The sequence below is a fragment of the Aptenodytes forsteri genome, unplaced genomic scaffold, assembly GCF_000699145.1.
Source record: "Aptenodytes forsteri isolate BGI_AS27 unplaced genomic scaffold, ASM69914v1 Scaffold528, whole genome shotgun sequence".
Classification (NCBI taxonomy): domain Eukaryota; kingdom Metazoa; phylum Chordata; class Aves; order Sphenisciformes; family Spheniscidae; genus Aptenodytes; species Aptenodytes forsteri.
In genome coordinates this window covers 679,693-706,990 of record NW_008794881.1, presented here as the reverse complement: position 1 = coordinate 706,990, position 27,298 = coordinate 679,693, and the positions used below count along the sequence as shown (strand labels likewise).

Genomic DNA, 27,298 nt, shown 5'->3' with positions numbered 1-27,298 from the left:
AAATACTTAGTTTTATGTAAAGAAATGTTGGGTTGCTTTAGATAATTGTAGTGATTCTTTGGGCACAATTGTAACTCTCAGGAAGCTGTCTTATGTGCTTTACCCTAAAAGGAATAAAATAGTTAACATCCAACCAACCAAAGGATTTGTCTAGATTTCTGAAAGGTTAAGCTCCAGAGTTCTGCTTAACTGTGAAGTGACAACAGGATGCTTGCCAAGCTTCTCCGCCCATTGTGGAACTTGGTAGATTGAGGAAGGGATGCTGCTGTCTCGGGCTTGTTGTGGATAGCTATGAGCACCAACTTAACTTAGCAGAAACCTTCAGAAAAAGTAGCTGCTTAGAGATCTTGGTTGCTAACCTTTGGGTTGCAAAAATAAAAGCAATTGCTTCACATGAAGAAGCATCTGCATGTTTTTGTGTGTGGAGCAGCCTTGTGAATGAGATTAGGCATCCTACATCAGCAAAGTCACCTTAGAGTTTGGATTAGCTTTTAGTTAACTATGATACTTTAAGAATGTAGAATCCCCTTGTAGTGCTACATTAACCAGCACACCTCACAGCCAGCTTCTCTTTAAGACATGCTTTGCAGTTCCCTTACTTTAATTTCTTCCTTTCAGGTATACATTATTCAGGTCAGTGTTGGCAATCATCAGTGGACAGTCAAACATCGTTATAGTGATTTCCATGATCTGCATGAAAAGGTAAGGATATTAAAACTGTGGCCTTGGTCTCTTACAAAACCTTGTACGGTTTGTGTAGTTCTGTTGTATGGGACACAAATTCTTTCCTCAAAGAGCGAGAATATCTGCCAGATACCATCTGAACTGCAGACTAAATCCTTTTTGTATGAACGGTATTACTTGCCCCCGTTAGACTCCGCTCTTGAACTGGGGGAGGTTGGCCTGGACAACTTTAGCCTTGGACAGAAGCTTGTATCAGAAAGTGGCGTTCAGGCTAGAGTCATTAAACTTTTTGCCAAGAGAGGTGTTTATGATCAGCGGATCTGGTAACCAAAAGCTGGATTGGAGCAAAGACTGTCTTCTGGGAGGTGTGGATGATAAAACTGTCCTTAGATAGTAGCATGGGGTAGTTACTAACCAGTGCTGATTAAAAACAGCAAGTGAAAATGAGGGAAAGTCCACTATATTCAAGACTGGGCTGCTTTCTCAAACGCACCAGTTATTCTGTTTTATCACCTTCATTACATTCTGCCCTGTGGTACTGTGAGTGATTATCTCAGAAAACACTATTATTGAACTTCTCATCATTTTGTGATAAAATGTTCTTTCTGAAAATTCAAGCTAAGACCTTGAAGTCAATAGCTAAATTTATTGAAGTAATTTTATTTTTGGATCTTACCAGGATCAGGCAACGTGCTTTGTTGTATTCTGTTGCATCTTTTGTGCAAGTTCAGATGGTGAGTCGGGTAGTAACTCTGGTCTTTGTCTTTCAGCTTGTTTCAGAAAAGAAAATAGATAAAAATCTGTTACCTCCCAAGAAGATTATTGGCAAAAATTCCAAAAGCCTGGTGGAGAAAAGACAGAAGGAATTAGAGGTCTACCTGCAAACCCTGCTAATCAAGTTCCCTGTTACTGCTCCAAAAGTTTTGTCACACTTCCTACACTTTCATTTATATGTAAGTTATGTTTTTAGCATATAAAATGGAGGCCTGAGTGTCTTTCCCTAGTTCTCTGACTTGGAGAGAATTGTATGGAATCTTCACAAAATAGCTGAAGCTGCCCTTTTTCAGCATTTTGCACAATGTAACAAAGCAAGCGTATTTTACAGATTTTTGACATCACTTTTTATTGCAGTAGATACTGTGCTGGCAAGTAGTGTGGGTAGGAACTCTGAGAGGAGAAAATAAATGTTGGCAGGATAGTTGGAAGCTGTGAATAAATCTGAAGCTGAACTGGTGGTTAGGCTGAAGTCAATAGTGCTGGCTTTCTGAAGGAACATTGCATAATTGATCTACACACATCCCTACTTCGTGGTTAATGGTTAGAGCTGTGGTTCACACTGAAACAGTTTCCAGTAGCCCAAATGAAGAAAAATGGTGCTTCTCCATGAGAAGCATGCTGATGGAGTGGCCTCTGGAGAAATAGCTCCAGCCAGCAGACAGAACGTTACGGTAAAGGTTGCTTGAAGTAAGAAGCAATGGCTTGCTTTCATGTTCAGATTGCAGTTTGTTCATCTCCTGTGTGTAATTAGGCTTTTTTGCAGTATGGCATCATGTTGTAAGGGGGAGAATGAACTTCATAAAGAGGAAAATGCACTGGAGAAGTCAGTGGAAAGAAGGAGCAGTAATTGCTTTGGGGTGGGATGTGCTGAGATGGCCTTCATGGTTTCATATAAAGGCTTCAGAAACATGTCACAAGTGGTCCTTTAGATATGTTAATTAAGCTTTAGCAACAAAGAAAAACCTGTTTTAGTTGTATTGCATGAATGTAGTTGTCCTCGTGAGACTTCAGTTTGACTTGGATAAACCGTAGAAGGTTTGCTTCGTAGTGTTGCTATTGCCCAGCAGATTTGAGTGAGAAGGACTAGTTTGTCATGATCAAGCCCTCTAAAATGAATTAGAGGTTTTAAATGTATTGAAAATGTGCATGATAATGTAGGGACAATTCTGTTCAGATGGAGCAAACTTCCTGATCACCAGGAAGTTGCATAATTTTTGTTCTCTGGCTACTCTGTCTCTTAAATGATGTTTGTTTCATTAATGTTTTAGTGCTGTAACTTCAACACAGGTTTTTATGCAGGTACAAATTCTCCCTGGTCCCTCTCTTGGTTTTCAGTTAGACTATTTTTTTTTCCTCTTGCTGTAATGTTCATCCTTTTTTACTTTTCCAAAGAACTAGCATTATTTGGATATGAATGCTTCCCTGTTTCTATACTGTGCTTGTGTATTAAGAGCAAAGTTGTTGCTTAATCTGCATTTCTTTGCTTTAGGGGAGTCTGGCTTGAGGTATAAACTCAATTGTTTTTGCTTGGAACTTTAGGGTACTTTTAAATATTTACAAAAAGAAAATGTTAGGTATTCAGCAGAAAAGCTAAATATTTACCACAGCCATGCTACTGGAAAATAACCTTCCTGCAGAACTTTGATCTTTTAAAATATCTTTGTTACCGGACAGCCCATGTGCATGCTTGAGCCATTATAATCCCTAATATTGCCTCATTAGTTTATATAGGAAGGCTGCAATATTTTTTCTATTCTTATTTGTAGTATTTCCAGTAGGGATTATTTAATTTTATTTCCCAGGTTAATAGAACTAAATGGAGTAGAAATACCTACCATAAATACATTAAAACCACTTTGAAGCCTTTACATGTCACAGGGAAAAGCCAGGTACAGCTTGGCAAAGAGAGGCAGTTGCATGTGACAGCAATGTAGAACATTATTGTTACTTTGACATTGAATAGGATGTCTGCAGTGATATGGGGATGCTTGTTTTGTTGCACTGTATACTTTGTCATCTTTGAAGATTTGGTTTGTTAACTTACAGATAGAAGCTTTTGCAAGAAAAGAATTGAGTACCCACAAACTGCTGTTCAGAGACACCTGCAAACAATGGACTTCTGTGGATTTGATGCATATAAGTAGTTAGAGCTAAGACAGAGGTCTCTTGTGGATCTGACAGAGGAATAGAGTTGCTTTTTTTGCATGCTAGTCACTGAACAGTCCAAGTCATAATCTTGTTTCAATTATAAATGTAGAAAAAAATTCTACTGTGTTGCAGATGACGAAAGGGATAGAGTATAGTTTTCAATTAAGTCTGTTCATGCCAGATGAGTGTAATTGGCTTATTTGAATGAGAGTCAGAATTGTTTGGAATGCAGCTTCTAGCTTGTTGTTTTCAAAACTGTGGTGTGGAGGCTTTGTTCGTCCTCAGTGAGTGGGGTTTCAGTTATACTAAGAATGTGCTTTTCTAAAATGCTTGCCTCATCAAATGACCTGAACTGTCACTGTCTGCTGCAGATGTCCTGTGGATTTATTCCCTTGTTATGAATCATGAGGGATTTGTCAACAAAGTAAACTCATCACATACTCATTTCGTGATGATCCATAGTATCTGTTTATCCTTTGCAGCTACCTTATGAGATGTGTGTGTCTAGGGGAAGCCTCACTATCACAAATAGTTTTATTTTGTTCTTTTTGTGGGTCTTTGAGAGAGAACTGTTGGAAATGCTCAGAACTATTTCTGGACTTCCACAGAGCATTTGCTTTTTGTGGAAAAAAGTATGCCCAGATGGGAAATACTTGTGCAGACCTTTGTGCACTTTTAGATTTAGAAAGAACAAATCCCTGCATTGAGTTTTCAGCCTTTTTCTTTCCTCCTGGAGCTGTCAGTGCCTGGAATGGAGGTTGAGCACCTGGGTAGGTCCAGGAGGGTGGAGAAGATGGAGGATGGGGAAAAGGGGCTTTTGAATTACTCTGCAGCAAGCATAATAGAGTTGAAGTCCAGAAGACTAACTACTTTTTATATATCTCTTCTTTCCTGTAGACCTGTTAATCTAAAGTTTTCAGTGTATTAGTGATATTCCAAGGAAATGTTGAGTGCTTGATGCATTAGGTTAGTCTTAATGTTGAAATTTGAAGAACACTATACTTGTAATAGTTTCTTCAAAACCAAGTTTTCTTTCAAGTTGAGCTAATGATGGCTCGTAATAGTTGCTTTAGTTGCTGTTGCCCTTTTCTAATATATATGGGATGTGATTATTTAAATGCAGTTCAGTATCTTCCATCTTGGAAATGAAAATCATATGAAATTAAATAATTTCAGGTCATTTTTATGAAGTATTTTCAAGTTTCAAAGAAACCCATAAGACATAATCACAGTTGATTTCTGTTTAAAAAAAAGTCCTGTACTGCAGCAAAAAAGGGAGACTTCAGCAAAGGTACACGTTGAAAAATTGGAACCATAAGTATGTAAATAACACTCAATTACAATGGTTTATTCTTTGCAGGAGATCAATGGGATCACTGCTGCATTGGCTGAAGAGCTCTTCCACAAAGGTAAAGAACTTGCAAGAATTTAACTAGAAATGGTTTCCTCTATGTGCATGCATTCATATACCTGTGATATTTAATCTCCAGACAATGATATCTCTGAATCTTCCATATCAGACTATGAGACTTTTTCTTCCTTTCTCTTCACCTTTTTCTTCCTTTCTCTTCACCTTTTTCTTCCTTTCTCTTCACCTTTTTCTTCCTTTCTCTTCACCTTTTTCTTCCTTTCTCTTCACCTTTTTCTTCCTTTCTCTTCACCTTTTTCTTCCTTTCTCTTCACCTTTTTCTTCCTTTCTCTTCACCTTTTTCTTCCTTTCTCTTCACCTTTTTCTTCCTTTCTCTTCACCTTTTTCTTCCTTTCTCTTCACCTTTTTCTTCCTTTCTCTTCACCTTTTTCTTCCTTTCTCTTCACCTTTTTCTTCCTGTTTGCACTATGAGTCAAGCTGCATTTTGGGAGGAGCTGTAACAGTAGCGCAGCTACTTCTGGAAACAAAACAGAAATTGGTGAATTGAGGTTTTGAAAAGGGCCTACTAGTCTGTGTCCTTAAAGGATGGGATGTGGTACTGGTGATCAGAAGCTTTTGTTAAGTTTTCTGTCTTGGTATGTTTTAGTGTAACCTGTAAGGAAGTTTGTTTTGTATCAATGAGTCCTGATGCAGTGTGTGTTAAATGCAAGAGACCACTTACATATCTAAATTAATATTGTTCTTCCAGAATTCAGGAAACATGAGACCTTCTGGTCAGTTAATTAAAGGATGTGCTTTTCTGAGGCTGGCAGATGAAAATGAAATGCACTTATTGTAACTGCAACAGCTCTAACTGGTCCATTAACAGCAGGAGGTGTGTGAAATGATTAACCCACACTAATGTTATTTTGAAGGACATGCTAGATGCTATGGTATAATTCCAGTTGGCTGAGGTGATAGGTGAAGCATGTTTCAGCATGCCATTTCAGATTGTTCTGGCACAAAATTAACTTTAGGTGAAGCCATTTCAGAGGGTCCACTCAGCAAATGTTGGAACATTTTAAGGAAGCTCCTGAAGAAATCTTTCCTGACTTTGTAATGCCTGCAGTCTCACTGATACCAGAATCATTGATGTCTGACTGCTGTATATTAGTGTAGCCTTCCAGTAATGTGCAGCTGAACTCTTGGACTTGCTCCCACTGAAGCCAAAGGGAATTTTACTCCTCAGAGCATTTCTGAGAACTCTGCTTATCATGAAAGCAGATGCTCTCTTGTCCATGAAGTCAGAACTGATGTCCCTAAAAGGAAGAGGAGAAAGATATTAATTCCACATGTGTATGTTCTGACTGCTGTAGTCCATGCTGACTCTTGTGGTGCCTTCAGAGAGGCTTTTGGATGCTGTTTCCTACTGTTCCTAGAATGAAATGGGATTGTAAAAGTATTATCAGATAATGCATTTCCTGTTCTGGGAGTTTGCATTGGTATTAGTGTGGTAAAAGTCCTCATACTCTCCAAGAAAACACATTTGCTACAATTCTGCATTTAGGCAGCATAGTAAAAGATGTAAGGTCTGTTTTTTAGATGGTAGGTGCTGCTTTTTCTGAACAGAATAAGTCCTAACTGCTATAGAACTTAGGGATATCTCGGAACAAGTTTAGTGACTCTTACATTATATAAATGAACTTTGTCTGATTCCAGTCCTGTTAAGATTGACGGAAATTTGCCATTAGTTGCATTAGGAGCTTCAGGCTTGTATGGTGAGAGTGCCCACTCGAACACCTAGATTATTCTAGTGTTAAAAAAAAATGTGAATTCAGCCATTCTAGTTTAAAGTGGCAAAAAGCGACATTGTTTTGGTACGTTAATTGTGAGCTTAGAATATAAATGACAAACATTTAATCTCTAACATTAGATCTTCCATGTGCCATTTATTCTTTTGTAACTGTTGCAGCATCGTGTTTGATACCATCTTACTCTCTTTTTCAGGAGAGCAGTTGTTAATGGCTGGAGAAGTCTTCACCATCAGACCCTTGCAGTTATATGCTGTCACTCAACAGTTGCTGCAGGGGAAGCCTACATGTGCTAATGGAGATGCCAAAACAGATCTAGGTCACATTCTAGATTTCACTTGTAGACTCAAGTATTTAAAGGTGAGCTATGCTTGCACAAATACTGGAGATGTTGTTTCTACCAGGCTGACATGATTCTTAGCATACTTTTGGAGTCTAGTTTGAATGCACAAGAACTTTACTGATAGTAAACACCTGCAAGCATTTAGAAGTCAATGTTAAACAGGTGCTTATTCTGCCAACCTTCAATACACATAGTTCTCTAACAAAGATGTTGATTCTCCTATGTGATGTGGTCTCTTCAGCAGTGCTCTCTGTAGAGATGCAGCCACAAAATCTTACTGGGTGCTAGTAGGAATAGGGAGATAGATAAATATTATTCTCTTCAACCCTGCATTCTTTGCAGACACTATGGGTGGGCCAGTGTATATGTATACATATGCATACATGCATGTGTATATAAATCCTGTCCCCTTTCTCACCTTTGACTGTATCTGAAAGTTAAAAAAACTAACAAAAACCTCAGTTTCATAGATGACATGGCTCTGAATTGCTATCTAAAATATCATTTTGGAATAAATGTAAAATGGCCTCAACAGATCGTTTTTGTCTGGAGACAATTTGGTTTCTTCCTACCAAATAAGTGGATTGGAAAAACTTTTCCTGAGTAATTTTTTTAATGCTGCTTGCTACAGCTCAAAAACTCTTTTTAGCCCTTTTATTACATGAAGAGCTTCCTTTTAACTGTGTTGTGTGTTCAAAGGGGAAGCAAAGTAGTGGATTGGGGAAGCTTCGCTGGAGGACTTAGGAACTTGTGAAAGCAAAACCACAGCTGTACTGGTATTCCTGTGCATCTTCAGCTGCCTTTGCCATCCTCTGTGTGTATAGAATCCTTTGAACAGAGGATTCTCTGGCTGGAGAAGAGCATATTGTTTAGAAAAATACCCATCTTCAGAATTTCTGGTCCTTCTGAATGCTTGTGAGTGGGCACCTTCAGAGCTTGTAAGATACATATAAGACCAGACAAAAATGTTAGAGATGTCTCCCAAAATTATATTCACAGCAAACATAAATGAAACCACCTGTCTTTTAAGCTGCTGATGTGCTCAGAGGCCAGAATCCAATGACCACATGAAAATTACATGCATTTTTATTAGATGTGTACCAGTGTCTAATGTTTTCTTCAAACCCATCTTGTCAATGCCTTGAACTTCAACCCCTGTAGTGGAATTGAAGACAGTTCTGTCTTGGAGGATGCAGATGTTTCAAGGAAGTTGCTTTTAGTGAATGCAGCTCTGCCTTGGTCAGCTGAGAATGAAGCCTTGGTCAGTCTTGCCTATGGTATCTTTTTTGCATGCCCCATGTGCTACAAAATACAAGCACAAGGTGGCAGTTCAAGTTCAGTGCACTTAGCTGGAGCAACTAACATTTTTTTTCCTGAAAAGTTAATCTGCAAGTTTCATGAATCATACCATACTTGAAAAATTGGTTGGAACTTTGGCTGTCTTTCCAAGCTACTGTATTTGTGCTATTGCCTGTGTAAGACTGTCTGAAATGTGGACAAGTTGGAATATGCACTAACTGTTCTTAAATGTTGATTACTAGGTCACTGGAACAGGGGGACCTTTTGGAACCAGTAACATTCAGGAGCATCTCTTGCCTTTTGATCTGTCAATTTTCAAATCACTTCATCAAATAGAGGTACAACTGACATACTGCTCATAATTTTATAGAGGTTCTGCGAGTGCCAGGTCTGCTGCATATCTCAGAATTGGTAATTGTATGTTTTGATTTGGTGCTAGAATCTCAAGGAGTGCAGTGTTTAGAAGGACTGTTTCATTTGTGAAACAATTTTTTTCCACAAGTCTTGGAAATAAGGATGCCAAATTTCAGTGTTCAGAATAGTTTGCACTGTGTGTGTCTTCAAAAAGAATGTGATTTCTAGCATATACACAACCTAAAACAGGGTGGCTCTTCATTGCCTTGAAGATCTAACAAATGGGCTATAATGGGATCTCTTATTACAAAGTACTTTTCATTTGGAAAGCACCAAATATTTGTGAAAATGTCCTGACATTAAATTTGCTTGTGAAAGTACACTTTTGGGTATAGTGCTTCTTGCTTGATAATTTGCAGAATTTTTTCATTGGTCTCTTTTCAGTGTGAGTGACAGGGTTTCTAGAAGTTGTTCAATGTTCAATACGAAATACTTTTCTGACCACTTCAGATCTTTCCAGAGAGAATATCCGATTTTGTCATGTAGTCTGTATTCTGTGTCCACTTTTGGTGGGTGCAGTACCTTTTCTAGTACATGAACACTATTGTGTCTCATTGATATGAGAGACTGAGTTGGTTAAGAACTGAAGTGGATTCCTGAAGTCAGTGATTTATTGACATTTTAATGTGGGAAAGAAACTGCAGTTCAGAAACTGAAGAATGGGAGAGAGAGTCTAACATACTGCAGAGAGGATATTGCAGAATAGTATCAATTTTCCCGTTTCCTGTGAGCATGGAGGGTTTCAGGTGTAGCTTTACTTAATGGGGGGGGGGAAGGTTTTTGGTCTTGAAGTCTTTTGTAATTGCACGTTGATGAGAAGTTTTGGGTTGACTGGCACCAGACTGACATTTTCATCTAGTAGTAAATACTGTCCAAAAATTAACAGTGGTAATCTGGGAAGAATTTTTCAAGGGTGGCAGGAGCTCTGTCTCTTTAGTGTGGTTCCCCTGATACACCAGCAAATGTGCCAGTTGTAGTGGTTGCACAACGTGTGCGACTGTCTACAGAGAAGGACCTGGTTGCTGGACAGAGGCTGTAGCAGACCTTTGGTGTTGTTCTGACTTGAGCTACAGAAAAAAGACTTCACAATCTTAAACTTAGTCTGTGTAATTAGCTCACTAGTATATTAAATGCTTAGATTAGTAACCTTACTTCCTAGGCATTTCTTTTTTCTTATTTACAATTAATAATAATAAATAATACCTAAATAAACATGTCTGCAGGTAGAGCCATAGTTTGAGATACCTCTTTTTGATGACAGTAAAATACGGTGCCCTATTAAACTGCATGGGTAGTTTCACCTTGAAGAATACATGGGGCAGGTAGAAAGTCAATGGAGAAGAAGCTTTGTTCAAATAAATGTTTGAATTTCACTTTTCTGTAGTCGTGTCTCTAATTTCTTGCTTTAGCTTTACCAAATGTTGGTATTTCTGACCTGATAATCTCAGATTTTAAGGGAGTGCTGTAACTACTTTCCAGATTGGTAGAGAATCTGCTATTGAAGCTTTTAGCCTCCTCTTCCATGTCTCATTTGTTCTAGCATTTCTGACTTTGTAATGTAATTTTTCTTAAATAGATCAATCATTGTGGGGGAAAGCTTATCAAAGGGCTGACTTCATCAAAACATGCTCTGGCCACGATGAGTGTTCGATTTTCAGCGACGTCAATGAAGGTAAGAGTGACTTCCTGGGAGTGTTTAAAGCACGTGCAAAAATAATATGCACATTGTGGAAATACCCATTTGGAGTCGATATACTTTTCTGTACTGCCTGTTGCAGGTTCTGCTTTTAAAACCATGCAACTGAAAGGGTTTGCTAACCTTTCAGAATCTTAGCTTTAGCAAGTGGAGAAGTGTTTACATGTGTCCCTTCACAGGGACATTTCTGATGCTTTTATTGGAATGTATGTTTCTGTTACTCATCCAGAACTGAATGCATTTGTCTTACTCTTTTCTCTGGGCTTTGATTTGGCAAGGGATATCCAGTAGCATAATTTTCAGTCCCTCTGTTGTTCCTCCACTTTCCCCAATTTGGATCAGCTGCTAGTATTGGAACTCCCTCCCTGTGGATCTAAAATAATTCTGACCTGGTCAGCTCACATTTTAAGACCTGCAACTTTAATCTAGGTGATTATAAAGCTTAGAAATCTTTCATACTTACATAAGGTTGTTTGGATTGTTTTCAAAACTATTTGCTTTCAATGAAGATGTAAGCATAATATTATAGTGTGCTTGTCTGAAATAGGAAATCCTAGTGCCCGAGGCCTCCGAGTTTGATCAGTGGGAGCCAGAGGGTGCAACTTCAAGTTGTCCAGTGACAGCAGTTATCCCAACTTGGAGAACTTTAACAACTTTGGATATGAGTCACAATAGCATCTCTCAAATTGACGAATCGGTGGTAAGAAATATTTTTTCATTTGTGGAAAAAAAGTATGACTGATCTTCTGTGGCACACAGCAGGGATTTCGTATTTGCTTTATATATCTTTTTTCTGAAAGATTTTCAGTTGCACTTACTTTATGTTGATTAGCTACCAAGTTAATGCTTAGGGGATTTTTTTCTTTTACTACTTTGATATTTTCTTTGCTAAAGAAGAAAAGTTTGTAATTCTGTGCTCTGTAAACAACACTTCCATGAATACTGACTTTTTGAAATGTGCTTTTACTGTTTGCGTTGGCCTTAGGCCACTTACAAAAGTTTTTTTTAAAAAAGAACAAAACACCTCTTGGGCTCAACTTTGGAGTGTTTTCAAGCCTTCTTGACATCAAAACAGTATGAAGAGCATGGAAACAATCTGCAGTATTTTGGCAGTACCTAAGAATTACGTTTTGTAAATCAGTTATTAAGGAAAAAAATTTGGCATTCATCACAAGAACGTGTGTCAAATATGAACATAATTTTTTACTTGAACTACTCTTGTGAAGCAGGAAATAGTTATGTCTGTAGCTCAAGTAGAGATCATGGACTTGGAGCGCAGTTTTCTTGTTCGGGATTTTTTGTGATGTAGACTCAGGGTTCTCCAGGTCTGAGTCCAGATCTTAACTACAAAGCAAATCGTCGGTGAGATTACAACCAAAATAAAGCGGATGCAAATACATTGATGTCAAAATTCAGCATCAAATTCAAGGTTTGAGCCCTCCAAAAATAAAAGGCTTTCTGGGTTAAAATGCATTTTTGAGAGGTTTGTGTGACCTTGTAATGCTTGGCTAGTATAATCAAAACATGGAAACAAATCATTGAACTTATTCTGGTTTTTGGTACTGTTGTCTGTATCCAAGTTTCTGTCTAAACATAGATATGCTTGTTTGATAAGATGGAAACACCTATTAATGAGGTTGATCTATAGTTAATGGGGCTAAACTGGGAGCAGCTTATTTGTCTTCAGTCAGAAACCAGGTTTCAAATTAAAACTTAGCGATGCTCCTCAGAGTACCCTGGTTTTCGTAAGAGCAAGATTCAATTCTTTTGTTCCACTAGGTCATATGGAATGCTTTTTTAATACCAAAAGCTGAAAAGTGAGACTATGCATTGGATGAAACCTTTCTTTTGCTTGTTGGTTAGCTGATAGTGAAGGAAGTATGGCCTGATTTATAAGCTAAAATGCATTTAACCCATGCATTTTCTCTCCTCTTCTAGAAATTAATTCCAAAGATTGAATTCCTGGATTTGAGTCACAATGGGGTGTCGCTGGTAGAAAATTTACAGGTAAGAGATGCTTTTGAAGGTGATTTTTTTTTTCCCAGACTGCCTGAGATCTTAGAACACAGATTTTCTTGCTTCAGAATTTTGTTGCTCGTGGAGAATAGCTTAAGCCCAAATAGATTATCCTTCATAACATCAAGTACTCTTTTAATGGTGCAATTCTTACTTGCTCTGGATATTTTCATTTCTTTGCCAATATTGACATACAACATTTAGTTCTTAACTAAATTCATTCACTGCCAGCTGTATCTGTGGGTTGGTAAAAATGCAGTTGATGAAGTTCTCTTTCTACAAGCTTGAACCTGTGTAATGAATAATTTCATGTCATGTTTTTCATGCTAGGCAGTGTCCAGCATGAAAACACAGTTGCACAAAAAAATGAGCAAGCCGTAATACAATGTCTTTGAAACTGCTTAATTTTAATGAATTGGTGTATGACATGGATTTTCTGTGCTTTTTGTAGCATCTTTACAACCTTGTTCATCTGGACTTATCCTACAACAAGCTTACATCACTAGAAGGTGTTCACACAAAACTGGGAAACATCAAAACTCTGAATTTAGCAGGAAATCAGCTGGAAAGGCTGTGTGGTCTTAACAAACTGTACTCATTAGTCAACTTGGATCTGAGCAACAACAAAATAGAACAGGTAACTGTTGATTTCTGTGTCAAATTGTGCTTTAGATCACAAGCAATTTCTTTTAGTGGGTAAAACTGCAAATAAATAAAAGTGGCTGTAGCGATTTTTCCTGGTTATTGTTATGTATATAATTTATGCAAGAAATGCTCAGTCTGTATGCTCATTTTCATTTAGCCAATCTACACTCATCCTTTTATTCAAAAACTTTCAGATTGATGAAGTAAAAAATATAGGAAACCTCCCATGCCTAGAAAAGGTGGTCTTATCCAGCAATCCGTTGAGCATCATCCCCGATTACCGGACCAAAGTACTTGCTCAGTTTGGGGACAGGGCCTCAGAGGTAAGCCACAGTGCACTTCTTCCTTTGAAGCTGGAACTTGAAAAAATCTTTTTTAAAGCCTGGTGAGGAAAGCAGTGCGAATGTTCTAAAAACCTGATGAGTTTTTAGTGTGCGTTGGAGAAGATCTGTAGAGAATGAAACTGTATTAACATTATTCGACTATGCTCCTGGATCTAAATGAAAGTTTACCCTGTCTTCATTGGGTAACAGTATGTTAATATTGAAACACAGTTGTGCTTAAAAGGGTGCTAAGCTTACCCAGCATTTCTGAGTTTGCATTAAATTCATATGTTAGAGCAAGGTCTAATGTGACAATTGTTTTTGTGTAATGGTTACAAAGATGCACATAGTTTGCATTAAGGTAAGATAATTTTTGATTATTACATTAAGAAAAATAAATTGCAGAGCTGCCTTGTTTTCAGTATTTTTAGATGTTTTAACATTTTTTAGGTCTGCTTGGATAACATTGTTACCACAGAAAAGGAACTAGACACTGTAGAAGTGCTAAAAGCTATTCAAAAAGCAAAGGAGGTGAAATACAAACTGAGCAACTCTGATAAAAAGGTGAGTTTGCTGTGAGAGGAGTAGAACGTGCTGCATATGAAAAGACTTCTACAAATTAGATCTAAGTGGAATTCATGAAGCTTTCCTTAGCGCTAAAGTTTTTACGCTTTCTTTGTGCTTTAATGTGGTATGAACTTTTAACGTTGCATCTTTTTCCCATTTAGTTTTCAATGTAATTTCAGTAATTATCTGACTTTCCTTTTTGTGCTGGCTTGGGAGAAAGGAAGCGGGAGGAAAAGATAAAATGACTTAATGGTGTACACAATGAATATGCAGTTGACTTTAACAGCCATATTTTACATCTTGTACAAGTATTGCAGAGTTGTGATTTTACTGCTTGTGTTGTAGAGCACTGAAATGACTTTCCCAAACTTTCTTCTTGTGGGTATTTAGTGGGAAAGAATCAGAAATCTGAATCCTCCTTGCCTTCTCTCATGTGTGTCTGTGTGCTGTGTAGCTGGTTAGTCTTGTTTTGGTAATAAACTTATTATCAGAACCTGTTGTGATACAGTGTAGAAATCCTGTTTTCATTCTCTTGTGGTTTGTGAAACTCACTGCTAGTTTTGTCAATACAGTGATTAGTCGGTGATCAGAATGACTTCTCTAAATGAATTCTTAGTGGAATTCCACTTAGTGTGAAAATAGAAACTTCAGAGGATGTGACACACACCACCCCATGCCCCCTCCAACCACCACCACCCCCCCCAAAAAAAAGCTGGCACTAACTTTCCTTTTACTAAAATTGAGAAAGCTTGTGTAGACTTATTTTAGTTCAGGATCTAATGTGTCCTATGTATTTAGGTTTTTTTCTTTAATCACTGCGTACTTTCTTTATTAGATCAGTGAGGACTCCAGGCTCACTGCTGCCAGCTCCAAATCAAACTGTTCTTCTCTTACTGTTCGTCCTTGCTCTCCCTCTCTGCCTCGTCCTGTCAGCTCCAGCCAAGGTAATCATGTATGTATCGTGCTGCTGGGCTGAGCCTCTTGGTTCTGCTTTTCTAAGCTGCATTGATATACATGAATATTATGTGCATGGATATAGGGCTTATTAAGACAAAGCAGAAAGACCTGGTAGTATTGGCTTAGAAAGTGGAAGTTGTATGTGGTCAGCAAAACTGGCCTGTTGTTCACCGTAGTGTTAATTAACTGTAGTGGAAGTTTGGGTACAGGACTTCTTTTACTGCATCATCCTGCAGAAATCACCAGCAGAGGACTATGTATCTTTTCCTGGTTTAGATACATGCCTTAACGGAAAACCATGGCATGTATAGACATGTTTTCAAATTGCTTCTCTACCTGTTCTTGGTCTGCAAAATGGGAGGTCAAGCGGCATCTGTTCCATTATTGCTTTTTTGCAAGAGCTGCATTTCTGTCGAACCAGAACGAAGACAGAAAAGGGACATGAGTAAAAGGCAGTTGTGGGATTTAGTGCTCTGGCTGAGCCTGTGATTTCAGCACATCTGTTGTGCTCTAAAGCACCCGCTGACCTTACCTGAAAATTATTTTTACTGTATGTTTCAAATAAGCGTGCCTGTTGCATTAGGAACTTAGAAGAATGGCTTATCTTTCATCTTTTACAGGAGCCCATAAGACTGTCTTATGTGAATATTCATTTGTGACTGAAGAGATAGATACCTTTTTTTGGCTTTTGCCTGATTGAAAACTTTAAGTGCAGTAGGATACAAATAGTGGGAGAAGACTTTGTAACCATTTAAAAGAGCAGGGATTATATTCTCAATAATTCAGGGTGGAACAGCTTACTCTTCCCAATAAATCGGTGGATTGGTGCATGGGGGAGAAACATTCCTGAAAAGCTTGATCTTTGAAAAAAGTCCATTGCTGTGATTTCTGCAAAATCAGTAGAGGTTTCTTAGTTCACTCTATAAAAATGAAATTGTTGTGACAGCATTTTATTGAAGGACAGACAACTTAGATACAGATTTAGTTGTTATTTATGTACTTCATTTGCCTTTGTAGCCCTTCTAGATCACTCTTCATCTGCAGATAAAATGCTAGTTTTTCCGAAATGAAGTCAATGCTTGCTTTAAAGTATTAAGCATTTAAGTTACAGGATTGAGACAGCTTGTCTATCTAACAACCTGCAGTTTTATACAGGACTAGCTGTAAAAATGCATGCTAGCAATCACTGTGACTGTTTAAAAGTTACTCGTCAATAGTCTTTTTCTATTACAGTAAATGTTTAGGAGCAAATGAGTCTTGGGAGAAAAAAAAAATCTAGATCTTTCTTTCTGAAGTACTTGGGAATTTTATAGAAAGACTGGTATAAGATTCAACATTTATTTACTGTAGTCCTTTTCCATAAGGTTCCTTTAGTAAAATCTTTGGGAAGGCTTTTATAAATAATGGGAAAATGTGAGGACTAGGGCAGGCTATTTCTCACCTTTAACAATAAAAATTGATTATTTGCTACATATCTAGCTATCAAGGGCTGTTTTCAAAATACTGATTTTGAGAAATCTATTTAAAAAAATGGAAATATGCTAGGCAATTAGTTTCACTGTTAGACCTTAAATCATGAATAATGGAATTAATTTCCTGATATGCTATTTCTATGAATTGTTTTCTCTGCAGTTTTTCTAGACACCATCTGTTTCCGTAACATATTATTCAAATTAAATGTCACTGGCAAATGGCTTATGGAAAAGATTAAATATTTATATAGGAAACAGAAAACCAAAAATAATGCTGTCATGTTCCGTTTTTCCTGTCAATTTGAGTTTCCTTCTTGCTAACACAGTATTTTGTTAAAGTAATAAATACCTCTTGTGTTTCCTCTGACTATGAGATGGTTTGATGTAATCTACTAAACTTTACCATCAATCCAGAAAGATACATACAGGAGTTCTTATGCTCAAGCCAGAAACATATCCACATTGTAATTCTGTTGTTTATTTGCACATTTACATACTTGAGCTGGCTGGCTGGCTCAGTGGTAATACTGAAAATTTATTTGCTCTGTTGTGTCGGTGCAATGCTGTGAATATCAAACAGGCAAAAAGTCAAATGTCCCTGAGAATGTTGGCTTATATGCACTTACGGTAAGTTTTTACTGATGATTCAGCTTTGAACCCATCAAAAAGGTTCCAAATAAGGCAAGATAATTGTCTTGAGTGGCATTTGAGGGACCAGACCTTCTGACTGTAGTTGAAGGTTTTACACTGATACTGTACCTGTTCACTTGAAGCCTACAGAAGTTTGAGAGAATACTACAACGCTAAAACTCTACCTGCTTTTGTTTTGTCCTGGCTATTATGTGAAGATATCCTTTAGCTTTAATGATTTATGGTCAGATCTTGATTATACAATTTTAATGCCACTTGTTTGGCAGATACTATTAGACATTCATTTTGGTTTTATTTCAGTGATTTTAAGAGCTGTTTATATTTGTTCTAGAAATAATTTGTGAAGAAACAGTCCTAGCCAGCAGTTTTTTGCAATCCAGTGGTTCGACTCCTACAGACCATACAGTTCCCCAGAGATGCTTTGAAATACCAGACTCCAGATGTAAAAATCAGGTAATTGCCATCCTTCTGTTTATTTTATGGTATTTTTAAAAGTGTTTTTGCAAGCTTATTTCTGATTTTAAACTTCTGTTATCATAGTAATCCGTAGCAAAGGTTTTTTGATTCTCAGAGCTATTATAATGGAAAAGGAGGTAGCCCCAAATTTCAGTGAAGGGGTTGATCCACCTTGTAAATTAAATGCATGATCCAAGTTTACCAGGGTTGCAGAGAATTGTTGTCACTATGTCATGACTTCGAGATGTTTACCCAGTATTAGTATCACATCATTTAATATCCACTTAGATACTGAGTATAAGACTCCTATCTTATCTTATTACAATATTGTTTTTTGGAAGGCGATTCTCTTGCTAGTAGAGTGGAAGAACCTTCTCCCTGTCAATAGGTAATGGCCTTAATTTGTCTCCTTCAAACTCCTGTTTGATAACTTGTGTATTGTGATTTCATTTCTCGTATTGGAAACACTCTTCATGTGCATGGCTTCAAGGAATGAGACAGTGAGACTTGGGGGAATTTCTTCCTTTGCTACCAGTGTAGTTGGTCTTTGTCAAGTTCCTTTACCTTTCTGCCTCACTTTACACTACTTTGGTAAAAATTTGTAGTGTGCTGAAATGTCTATGGGTCACAGGTTGGATCTGTTCTCAAGTCAGCAGCAGAGTTCATTCTCTTCCTGCCTTAATTGAATGCCCAACCTAAAGTAAACAGTGTTTCAGGATCCTCAAAGGATAGCTGTTCAGCTGCCCATGAGTACAACAGTCAGGATTTTGCAGTGAGTTGGCTAGCTTTAAAAAGTGGGAGCCAACATTAACTTTGCTTTTCATGTATGCTGAAGTCTGACGGCAGCTGTAAGTAGTTGATAGCTTCCTGATGTTTTCTTCTCCTTAGGCACCTGCCTCTCTATTGGATTCACGCAAAGAGTATGGAAGCGGTCATCATATGTGGTAAGCTAGATATATAAGTTCTGGCTTAAATCCTTGTTAGCTTTTGGGTAATAACAGTGAATGCTGCATTTTTAAACCTGGCCTTTAGGGCAAAATGGTCTTTCATTGTATACTGCCTCTGGTATTTTTCCAACCAAAATCAATTTCATGGTGTAAAGTGTTTTTAACCTTTGAACCCTGGTTCAACTGGTACTACCAGTTGGTAGTACCAACTACCATGCAGTTGGTAGTTTCAAAACCAGCAATAGCTGTATTATAAAGGGCTTTAACTCATAAGGATATGCTTATTTGGGCTGGGAAATGGAAAATGAGTTAAACATTTTAGTTTTTACTTTCTATAGAGTTACATGCTACCAGCCTTTAAAATCAATGGCTGTGTGCAGTACAAAGATGTTTTACAAAATTACACTGACTTAACTGTAGTAACAAGAGTAAACATCAAAGTTCTGAGAAGCAGCACTATGAATTGTAGGTAGCTATGACTGTTTTTAAACTCAAGCTTGTACTTACTGTGGCTTGTTATCTCTTTTGAAGTTTGGATCGTTCAGAGGAAGAACACTGTGCAGTGCCTGACCCCTGTAACACCGTCATCTTGCCTTTTAATTGTATGTCATACACTGCCACAAACCAAGATTTTATCCAGCACCTTTCTGCCTTGATAGTGCAGACTGTGCAGAGATCACCCCTGTCCTTTACAGAGGATAAAGGAAGCCTTCTGGGTGATTCCAGAACCACAGACAAAGAAGATGGATATTTTGAAATGGGACTTCATGAAGGAAATCAGACCTTTGAGTTCAGCACTACTTCAGATACTCGGTCATCTGACAACATAGCAGTGGAGAGTGTTGACATAGTCAAAATTCTCTGGAGTTTTTCTATTCACATTCATAAAGGACTCAGGCAGTTTGCTTCCTGTTTGGTTTTGACTGATGATATGCTAGCTGTGTTTGAGATTCCTCAGCAGGAATTGAGGGGAAATTGCCAGCACATCTCTTCTGCCTTGAAATTAACGCTGTGTTTTCCATTTACTGATCTAACAGAATTTGGCTTTCTCCTGCCAGAAATCTGTTTAACACTGAAGCTGAGAAACAGTGACAACTGCTTGTTTATTGTTTCAGACTCCCAGAATCTTCAAGACTTTTATTCCTGTTTACATATGTGTTGCTCTCAACACTGCACATCAGTGTTACCAAGCTCCACATTGTACTGTGGAAAAGCAAACCTCCAAGAGTTTCTCTGTCAGCTTATGGATGTGAATTGCATTTCAGCAGAAGATGTTGAAATAAAAGGTTGTTTCCCAACATATCTTGTTTATGGGAATAAAACCAATGTTCAGAAAATCTTGCATCAACCAGAGTCAGCTGGCAATAACAAAGAATGGTCAAAAAATACTTTGTGTTCTGCACTTTATTCGTCAGTGTATAAATCTTCTGACCAGGGTCCCTGTGTGGTCCATCCGTGTTGGATGTTTCTAACACCCCAGCATTTGTACATAGTAAAGGTGGATTTCAGTTTACTGCCAGGTAAATGGGAAGGCACAGAAGACTTGGAAAGTGTATTTAAGCTGAATAGGATTCCGTTAGCATCACTTGTGTTGCATCCGACTCATGGTTCCATCCAGCAGAAGGGTTCATTTTTGGATGGGCATGTGCTGGAGTTGGTCGTTGGATACAGATTTGTTACAGCAGTGTTTGTTCTACCTCATGAGAAATTCCACTTCCTAAGAATCTACAGTCTTTTAAGGACACTCCTGCAGGATGTTAAGACTATTATTATTTTCAAAGCTTCAAACAAATCAGATGCTGTAAGAAATCATGTTGTGGAGGCAAACAGACATGGTCAGTCAGCAAGGTAACAATTCCCATAAAAGATCTGTTGCATGGTGCTGAAGTTAATGTGGCCTAGCCAGTGTGTGTACCGTTGTTGTTGTAATTGTTTTTGGCCTGTAGTATTGAAGTACTTTTTCATTCTGGTAGTCTGTAGTATGTGTGAATGGTTAGCCTGGGCTGTACCTGTCTACCTTTTCTATTTGTTTCTGTTTTGTTTTATGGTTGCAACATAAAATGTGTTTTCTTGTGGAAGGAGACTTCCTATTTCATGTGCTTGCAGGCTTAGGTTGTGGCAGATTGACAGCTATGCTCAAGAGAAATCATTTAAAGTAAACTATTAAGAATAGAAGTTGCCTGTTCCTAATTTCTGAATGAAATATAAAGTACTAATTTTTATAGGGAAGAGCTGTGCATTTCCTTAAACTTTGATTTAATGTGTTTTCTGGATCTCTTCTAGCTTTTGCAAGCCTCATCTGACGCTGTCATCTTTATATCCATCTGAATTTCTTATGCAGAAGATAACGGAAGATAACCAGATTCCTGTTCACCTTCAGGTTTCTGTGTCTCTGCAGTATGTGGCTGGGCTGAAAGGAAATGCCCTAGTTGAGTTTTTCCATGGCAACATTGCAGAGGTATTGTACCTAGCCCAGGTGTATAAAAAGATGCCTTGTGGCCTTTCAGTACTAGACAATAGTTTAAAAAGAACTTTCCTGATCAAATTTGAAAACAAGAGTTAGGCTCTGTGAAACCTGGAAGTGTTTTGGTCAAAAACCTGTTTGTGTTACTCCATTTTGGGTTCCCTGCTACAGCGATTGGGATCCTACCAGGCATACTTTGCCTTCAGGATCCTTGGTGCAGAACAGGAGAGTATATTTATTAGTGTATGTCTTGAAGATATGATTACTCCAAGAATATTCCTCTTTTTTCTTTAAAGTGGCAAAAGGAAAGAAAATTACTGGAGTGGAATTATTTTGTGATAGTATCTAGCTAAATCAATAAATAAGTGTCCTGACTCCTTTGTCTATTATGGGTGCATGAATACTACATAACATGCGCATGGCTGTAGGGGCTCCAGAAACATGAGCAGATAAACGCAATTTCTGAATAACAGATTTATAGTCTGTGTTGGGAACATCAGATTTAAAAGTACAAATCTTACCTTTAAATTCATGATGTGGCTTTTTAAGTGATTAAATCATTGTGGTCTGAGTACAAATGACAATTGAAAAGATTACCGAGGAATAGAAACTTTTTTTTATTCCCTTACCTCACTTCCAAATCTTTTAAGTAAGCACAAGTTATAAGTTTTGCTTCTCTTTTTACATCAGGAGAAGCTGATAAAGAAAGCAGGTCACTCACTTGAGGATTCACAGTAAGCTCATCAAGCTAGAAGCTGGGAAGATGTCTAGTTGGAACAGCAGCTGCAGTGGCAAGCTGTGCTTCTGTCCTCTCTCAAGGATCTTTGAATCCAACCCCTCAGTAGCATCTGAAGGCTCAGTAGACTTGTTGAGGCTTGGGAAGGCACTGCTCATCTGTTGATTAAAATTTTGGCTGCAGTGTCTGTTCTAGGAAGTCTGTCTTGTGCACTAGATGTTTTTTCTTTTCTAGTTTTGGTCAGAAAACAAGAAACAATTAGACCACAACAGAAAAATAATTTTCTTCTATAAACAAAAGACATTTTCAGTAGACCGCTATTGTGTTTACCTCAAAGCTGCTGTGTTTAGCAGCTTTGAGGTGAACTTCTGCTCTTTGACTATAGCATGGTAGGATACTTCAGACTTTGAAATTGTTTTTCTAGTAGTCTAAAGTTGCCTCTAAGATGATGAAACTATCTGAAATATCAGTGTGCAAGTGATTTATGAAATACAATTTACATCTTAGGTGGAAAATGAGGAGTTGAGACATCTCATGTGGTCTTCAGTTCTGTTTTACAAGACTCCCAATGTGGAAGTGATGGCTTGTGTGCTTCTCTCAACAAAAGCTATTTACTTTCTGTTGGATGATTCTTTCATTCATGCTGATGAGCACCAGTCAGGTAAGATAGCTATTTTGATCCTTTAATAAGGTTACCAAATTAGTTCCTGTCTGCGTGTTTGTCTTCAGCTTAAGTACCAGTTTTGGTCGGTACTCTTACTTGGACCTCGTAGTTGAGGGAGAGTGGTGGCGCAGTTTGCCATGTGCAGAGTACTTGCGTGAGGCTTTTATGTTCAAAAAACCAGGGTCTTGAATCATGGCTGCTTCTCAAACAGACCCTTCCATGTGCCATTGTATCCATGCTTTTTGCAGATGTCATTTCATAGTCCCTAGCATCACCTGGGCAGCTAAAGGCCCTTTCATAACCAAAATGGTAAGTGAATGGTAATGAAACTCATGGTGTGCATTCAATTCATGTGAGTGGTTTGTTAATGCATCTGCTGATTTAAATCTGATGTGATGGCTACTTCAAGAAATGCTGCTAACAAGGAGATTTGGTTGTATTTGTTGCTTGAGAACGTATTAGCCACTATTCCCACCTTCTTCCTAATTTCTTCCTTCAAGTGTGATATAGGTACAAGATTTTAATATGAAAATTATTCTTATGGGAAGAAGACTCATTTTTTTCTTTTGACTTTTTTATCATATATCATTTTTCAACAGATTTTTGGAACAAAGAAAACTCAGATTGTGAAAATAGTTCTTTCCACCTCTCTTGCTGCTTTGTGCTAAAACTTAATGACCTGCAGTCAGTAAATGTTGGCCTGTTTGACCAATACTTCCGAATTACTGGTGAGTACATCTTGTGCTTTAAGTTTTTCCAGTTCTATTTTGTCTTGTCTTAGATGGATTCCTGTCTTTATTTTATTGGTGAGATGGAAGAGTATATTTTGTTGCTTCTTTTTCTGAAAAGAAATTAAGTTAATGTAACACTGATGGTGCTGTACCAGTAGGCTGATAATACTGTCTTGCAACATCTTGTAATTGAGGTAACTGGGAAGCTTAATATCAATGAATTAATTGGTCCCAAAAGTGCTTTTAAAAATTCTCCTGTCTTAATGACACATCAAAAGGGAAATCTAAAGACTTTCTTGTTGTTCAGAGGCTTTGGCTTGCAATAAAGAGTAAAATCAAGATACTGTCCACATTGCAAAATGCATAGTTGATGGTTGACTCTTTGGATGGAAAATGAGGCCTTGAAGTTTATCAAAGGTAATGATGTCAACTTAAAATTTAATGGAAATAACGTGGGTAAAGTTTCTGGGCTGGTGTTTTGCCTCAGAGTCCCACTACATGTGAGCCATACATTCCTGTGTTCTAAAATGTCTTCTAATTGTGTTGAGATCTCGATGCAGGGGGGAAACTTCCCTTGTGGAAATGATTTAAAGTGACCTTACATATAACAAGTTCACAAAGAAAACTGAGGGCAGTTTTTTCTGTAAGATAAATTGTAATAATAGATGATAATAAGGGTGAACCCCTGTAGCAATAGTCAAACAGTTAAATCGTAAGTGTACATCATATTATAATTTCTCTTGAATTAAATTCTTTATTTTTGAGGGATTTGTAAGGATTCTGTTATTCTTTTCCAAGGATTTGAAAGCTTTCTGAATAATGATGCGTGTTTTCACGAAAAATAATCCTTGCAATAAATCTTTTTTGGTGACAGCTGTATGTTGCTTGAAGAAATTATGATAATGTCACATACAGATTTGTGAGTGGTTTATATTCTGTCTTCTTTTCAGGACATTCTGCAGATCATATAGTCACCTGCCTGACAAGAGACAGTTACAACACTCACACCTTCATACAGCAGCTTATGGCTGTTCTGACATTGCTTGCACGTACACCTTCACCTGAACCAGTAGATAAAGACTTCTACTCTGAATTTGGGAGTAAAAACACAGGTAAGTGGTCTTTTCTACATGTCATGAGTTATTTGGGCATCATCTAAAGTGTACTGATTAAAAACTCTTTTGAGGGAAATTTAGGCATCAATTGTTTCCTATTTGATACTTTAACCAAACTCCCTGACTTTAATTCTTACATGTGCCTTATCTGAATGGAATTGTTAAATATAAACAGTCTTGCGCATGTGAAGTTAGTGATGGCTTCTTGAGTCCAGCAGAAATAGCACTTCCTATACAGTATTTTCAGGGGTGTACTAGTGTAGCTCCCACTGCAAGTTTCAGCCTAACCTATGAAGTCTTGTAAGTCATCAAAGAACAGTGAAGGTAACAAAGTCTGAAGGTTACATTTTTCCTCACTTGGTCAAATAAAAGAATCCTGTCATTCTGTGAGAATGTAGTGAAGTGAAAACTAGACTTTTTTTAAGGTGTATTAGGTTCAATGCCAATATCAAGTGAAACATTTTTGCTTAGAATTCTGAAGCCAGTTGAAGGCATGAAATAAAATGGCATTTTCCTGAAGAATTATTGTTATTGTTACTGTTTTAAGGAGAAGCTGTGTAAGCCCAGAAAGTTTAAGGTTTGGTGGGAAGTCATATCTTTTATTAGACCAATTGATTTATGTGGAAAAAAGCAGGCATGCTTCCTTCAAGCTTTATGTTGTATTTCAAGACTTATAGGGAGTGAGGGACTGCAGTGTCACCTCCTGCCACTCCAGAATGTAGCATGGAGCAGAGGAATGTGCTCATCCAGTAGGGTTATAAAATCAATTCATGTAGAGTCTTCTTTTTCTTTTTTTTGTTTTAATTTCTGCCTTTTCTGTCTGCTTAAAAGAAGCAGGGGTTTTGTTTGTGTTCAGTAATCTGATAATGCTTCCTGTGAGTTCAGAACTGGGGAGTGGGAAGGAGGCAGAGGATGTCAGCTGGTAGAGAGGTGGCTACTCTCTGATATGAGAATCCAGCTGTACTTCCTTTAACCTCTTCTGCCATTGCCCTGAACTAGTTATGTGGTTAGAAATTTGCAGAAAAGTATGTTGGTAATGCAAGAGAGACTCCAGTAGAGATCTGCAATTCAAATAAAATTATTCCAATATTGTATATAAGTAAAACCATATATGAATAGATACAAAACTTGAATTCTTCCACCTGCAGCCAACTGTCAAAGGTTGTTGCTTATCCTAATGCATTAAGAAAGTATTGTATAATACTAAATGGAAGTATAATAATGTATGTTTCTTGCAGGAAAAATGGAGAATTATGAACTGATTCACTCTAGCAGAGTAAAATTTATTTATCCAAATGAAGAGGAAATTGGGGACCTTGCTTTTCTAGTGGCAGAGAAGATGGATGGTTTGACTAATCTTCAGTCCCTCAACATCCTTCTGTATGTGTTGGCATTTCAAGTAAATCATGTCGAAGGATCTGCCCAAAACACTAGTTCGCTTCAACCTAAAACACTTATATTAACCAGCTCTGATTTGTTCCTCTTTGATGAAGATTATATCAGTTACCCACTACCTGAATTTGCTAAGGAACCACCAAAGAGAGATAAGTATCAGCTTGCAGATGGAAGACGAATCCGGGATTTAGATAGAGTACTTATGGGTTATCAGACATATCCGCAGGCCCTCACGTTTGTGTTTGATGATGTTCAGAATCAGGATCTGATGCAGAATTTAACACTGGATCACTTTGGAGAAACTGATAGAGCCCCAAAGGGAAATGCTAAACAAGAAGGCAGCAGGAGCAGAGAGGTCCAGTGGTACATCTTTATCCCAAGTGCAGAAAGCAGGGAGAAATTAATTTCATTGCTTGCAAGACAGTGGGAAGTCTTGTGTGGTAGGGAACTGCCTTTGGAACTCACTGGGTAATTATTGCACAGCTAAGTGATTTCAGTGTCTATTATAAGGTAAAGCACAGTGTTTAAATAGATAGCGCCTGTCAAGTTCTGTTTTCTTAATAAGGAGCTGACCTGGACTCCCTTGCTCCCTAGTGCAGTGAACATTTAATAGTACCTAGAAATATTCCGAAGTGTTAACTGGGGACTGAACTTCTTGTAAAGTCTATTTTTTATGCAATAGTATATAGTGATAAAAACCATGAGACATCCTGGGAAACTGTATGGAAAAATTAAGGAGTCAACACTAGATATGCTGTTGTCTAGGGCTGTTAAGGTTTCCGCTATTTTTCTGTATATATCAGTCTTGCTGTTCTATACAAATTCTAATGTGTAAATAAGGGTAAATGCTTGTGTATGTTCAAGTGCAATGTTCTTTGTACGAGAAGTATTTTGGGTATGCTGCTAATGCTTATTATTTAATGATCTTACAGTTTTATATAAGTTTTTGTTTGAGGCCAAATGTAATTATTTGCTGCCAATCATGAACTTAGCAGTAAAATTTGAGCCACAAGCAGGTGACATTTTCATATGAAACTAGTTTCATGGGCATTCTTTTTCCTTATCCTAGGATAAAGAAGAATTGCCTGTTAAAGATCCGCTCAGTATCGTCTTGAAAGTGGAAATACCCAACATGGGTATATGAGTGTTTTGTCAGCAAATAATGAATTTGTATCTCTGAACACAAAGTCTTTCTTTTGCCTATTTTGTCAATACAAATAAAGTGTAATTTGACAGTTTTCTTTTGGCCTTGTCTTTATTCAAGTTTATCTTGTGTTTGCAGGATACCATATGGCAGTTCAGCACATACTATGTTTCTAGAGTGTATTGTAAAGTATGAAATATGCAGCAAGATGAAAGACAAAAATAGTTTATTCTACTATAGCAAGTTTGTACTGGTCCAGAAATAGAGCTGAGTCATGGAAACTGAGGATCTGCAGCTTCTAAACACAATTTAAGGAGGATTTATTACAAGTACTTGTGCTTCTCCGTCAGGTATTAGGGATTTGCTTTCCAAGCTGTCATCTTTAACTTGAGTATTACCGTGCCTAACAAGTTTTAGCTTCCCTCATGACAGTAAAATCCTTACTCACTATTATGAAGACAAATACTGAGACTTTGAAAAAGACTGTTCTATGTC

The 27,298-nt window shown here is 37.7% G+C and overlaps 1 protein-coding gene across 1 annotated transcript; it reads left to right on the top strand.

Moving 5' to 3' along the window:
- Positions 1-579: 579 nt before the first annotated feature.
- Positions 580-26,898, top strand: NISCH (nischarin). Its single transcript, XM_009274699.2, is given in 21 exon segments — positions 580-702; positions 1,455-1,637; positions 4,970-5,018; positions 6,965-7,128; positions 8,653-8,748; positions 10,401-10,496; positions 11,068-11,220; positions 12,459-12,527; positions 12,988-13,173; positions 13,376-13,504; positions 13,955-14,068; positions 14,907-15,015; positions 17,483-17,604; positions 18,496-18,551; positions 19,086-20,402; positions 20,838-21,012; positions 22,262-22,415; positions 23,018-23,146; positions 24,100-24,261; positions 25,503-26,030; positions 26,033-26,898. Coding segments are annotated over 21 exon segments (4,185 nt in total). The 3' UTR covers positions 26,104-26,898.
- The last annotated feature ends 400 nt before the right edge of the window (positions 26,899-27,298 follow it).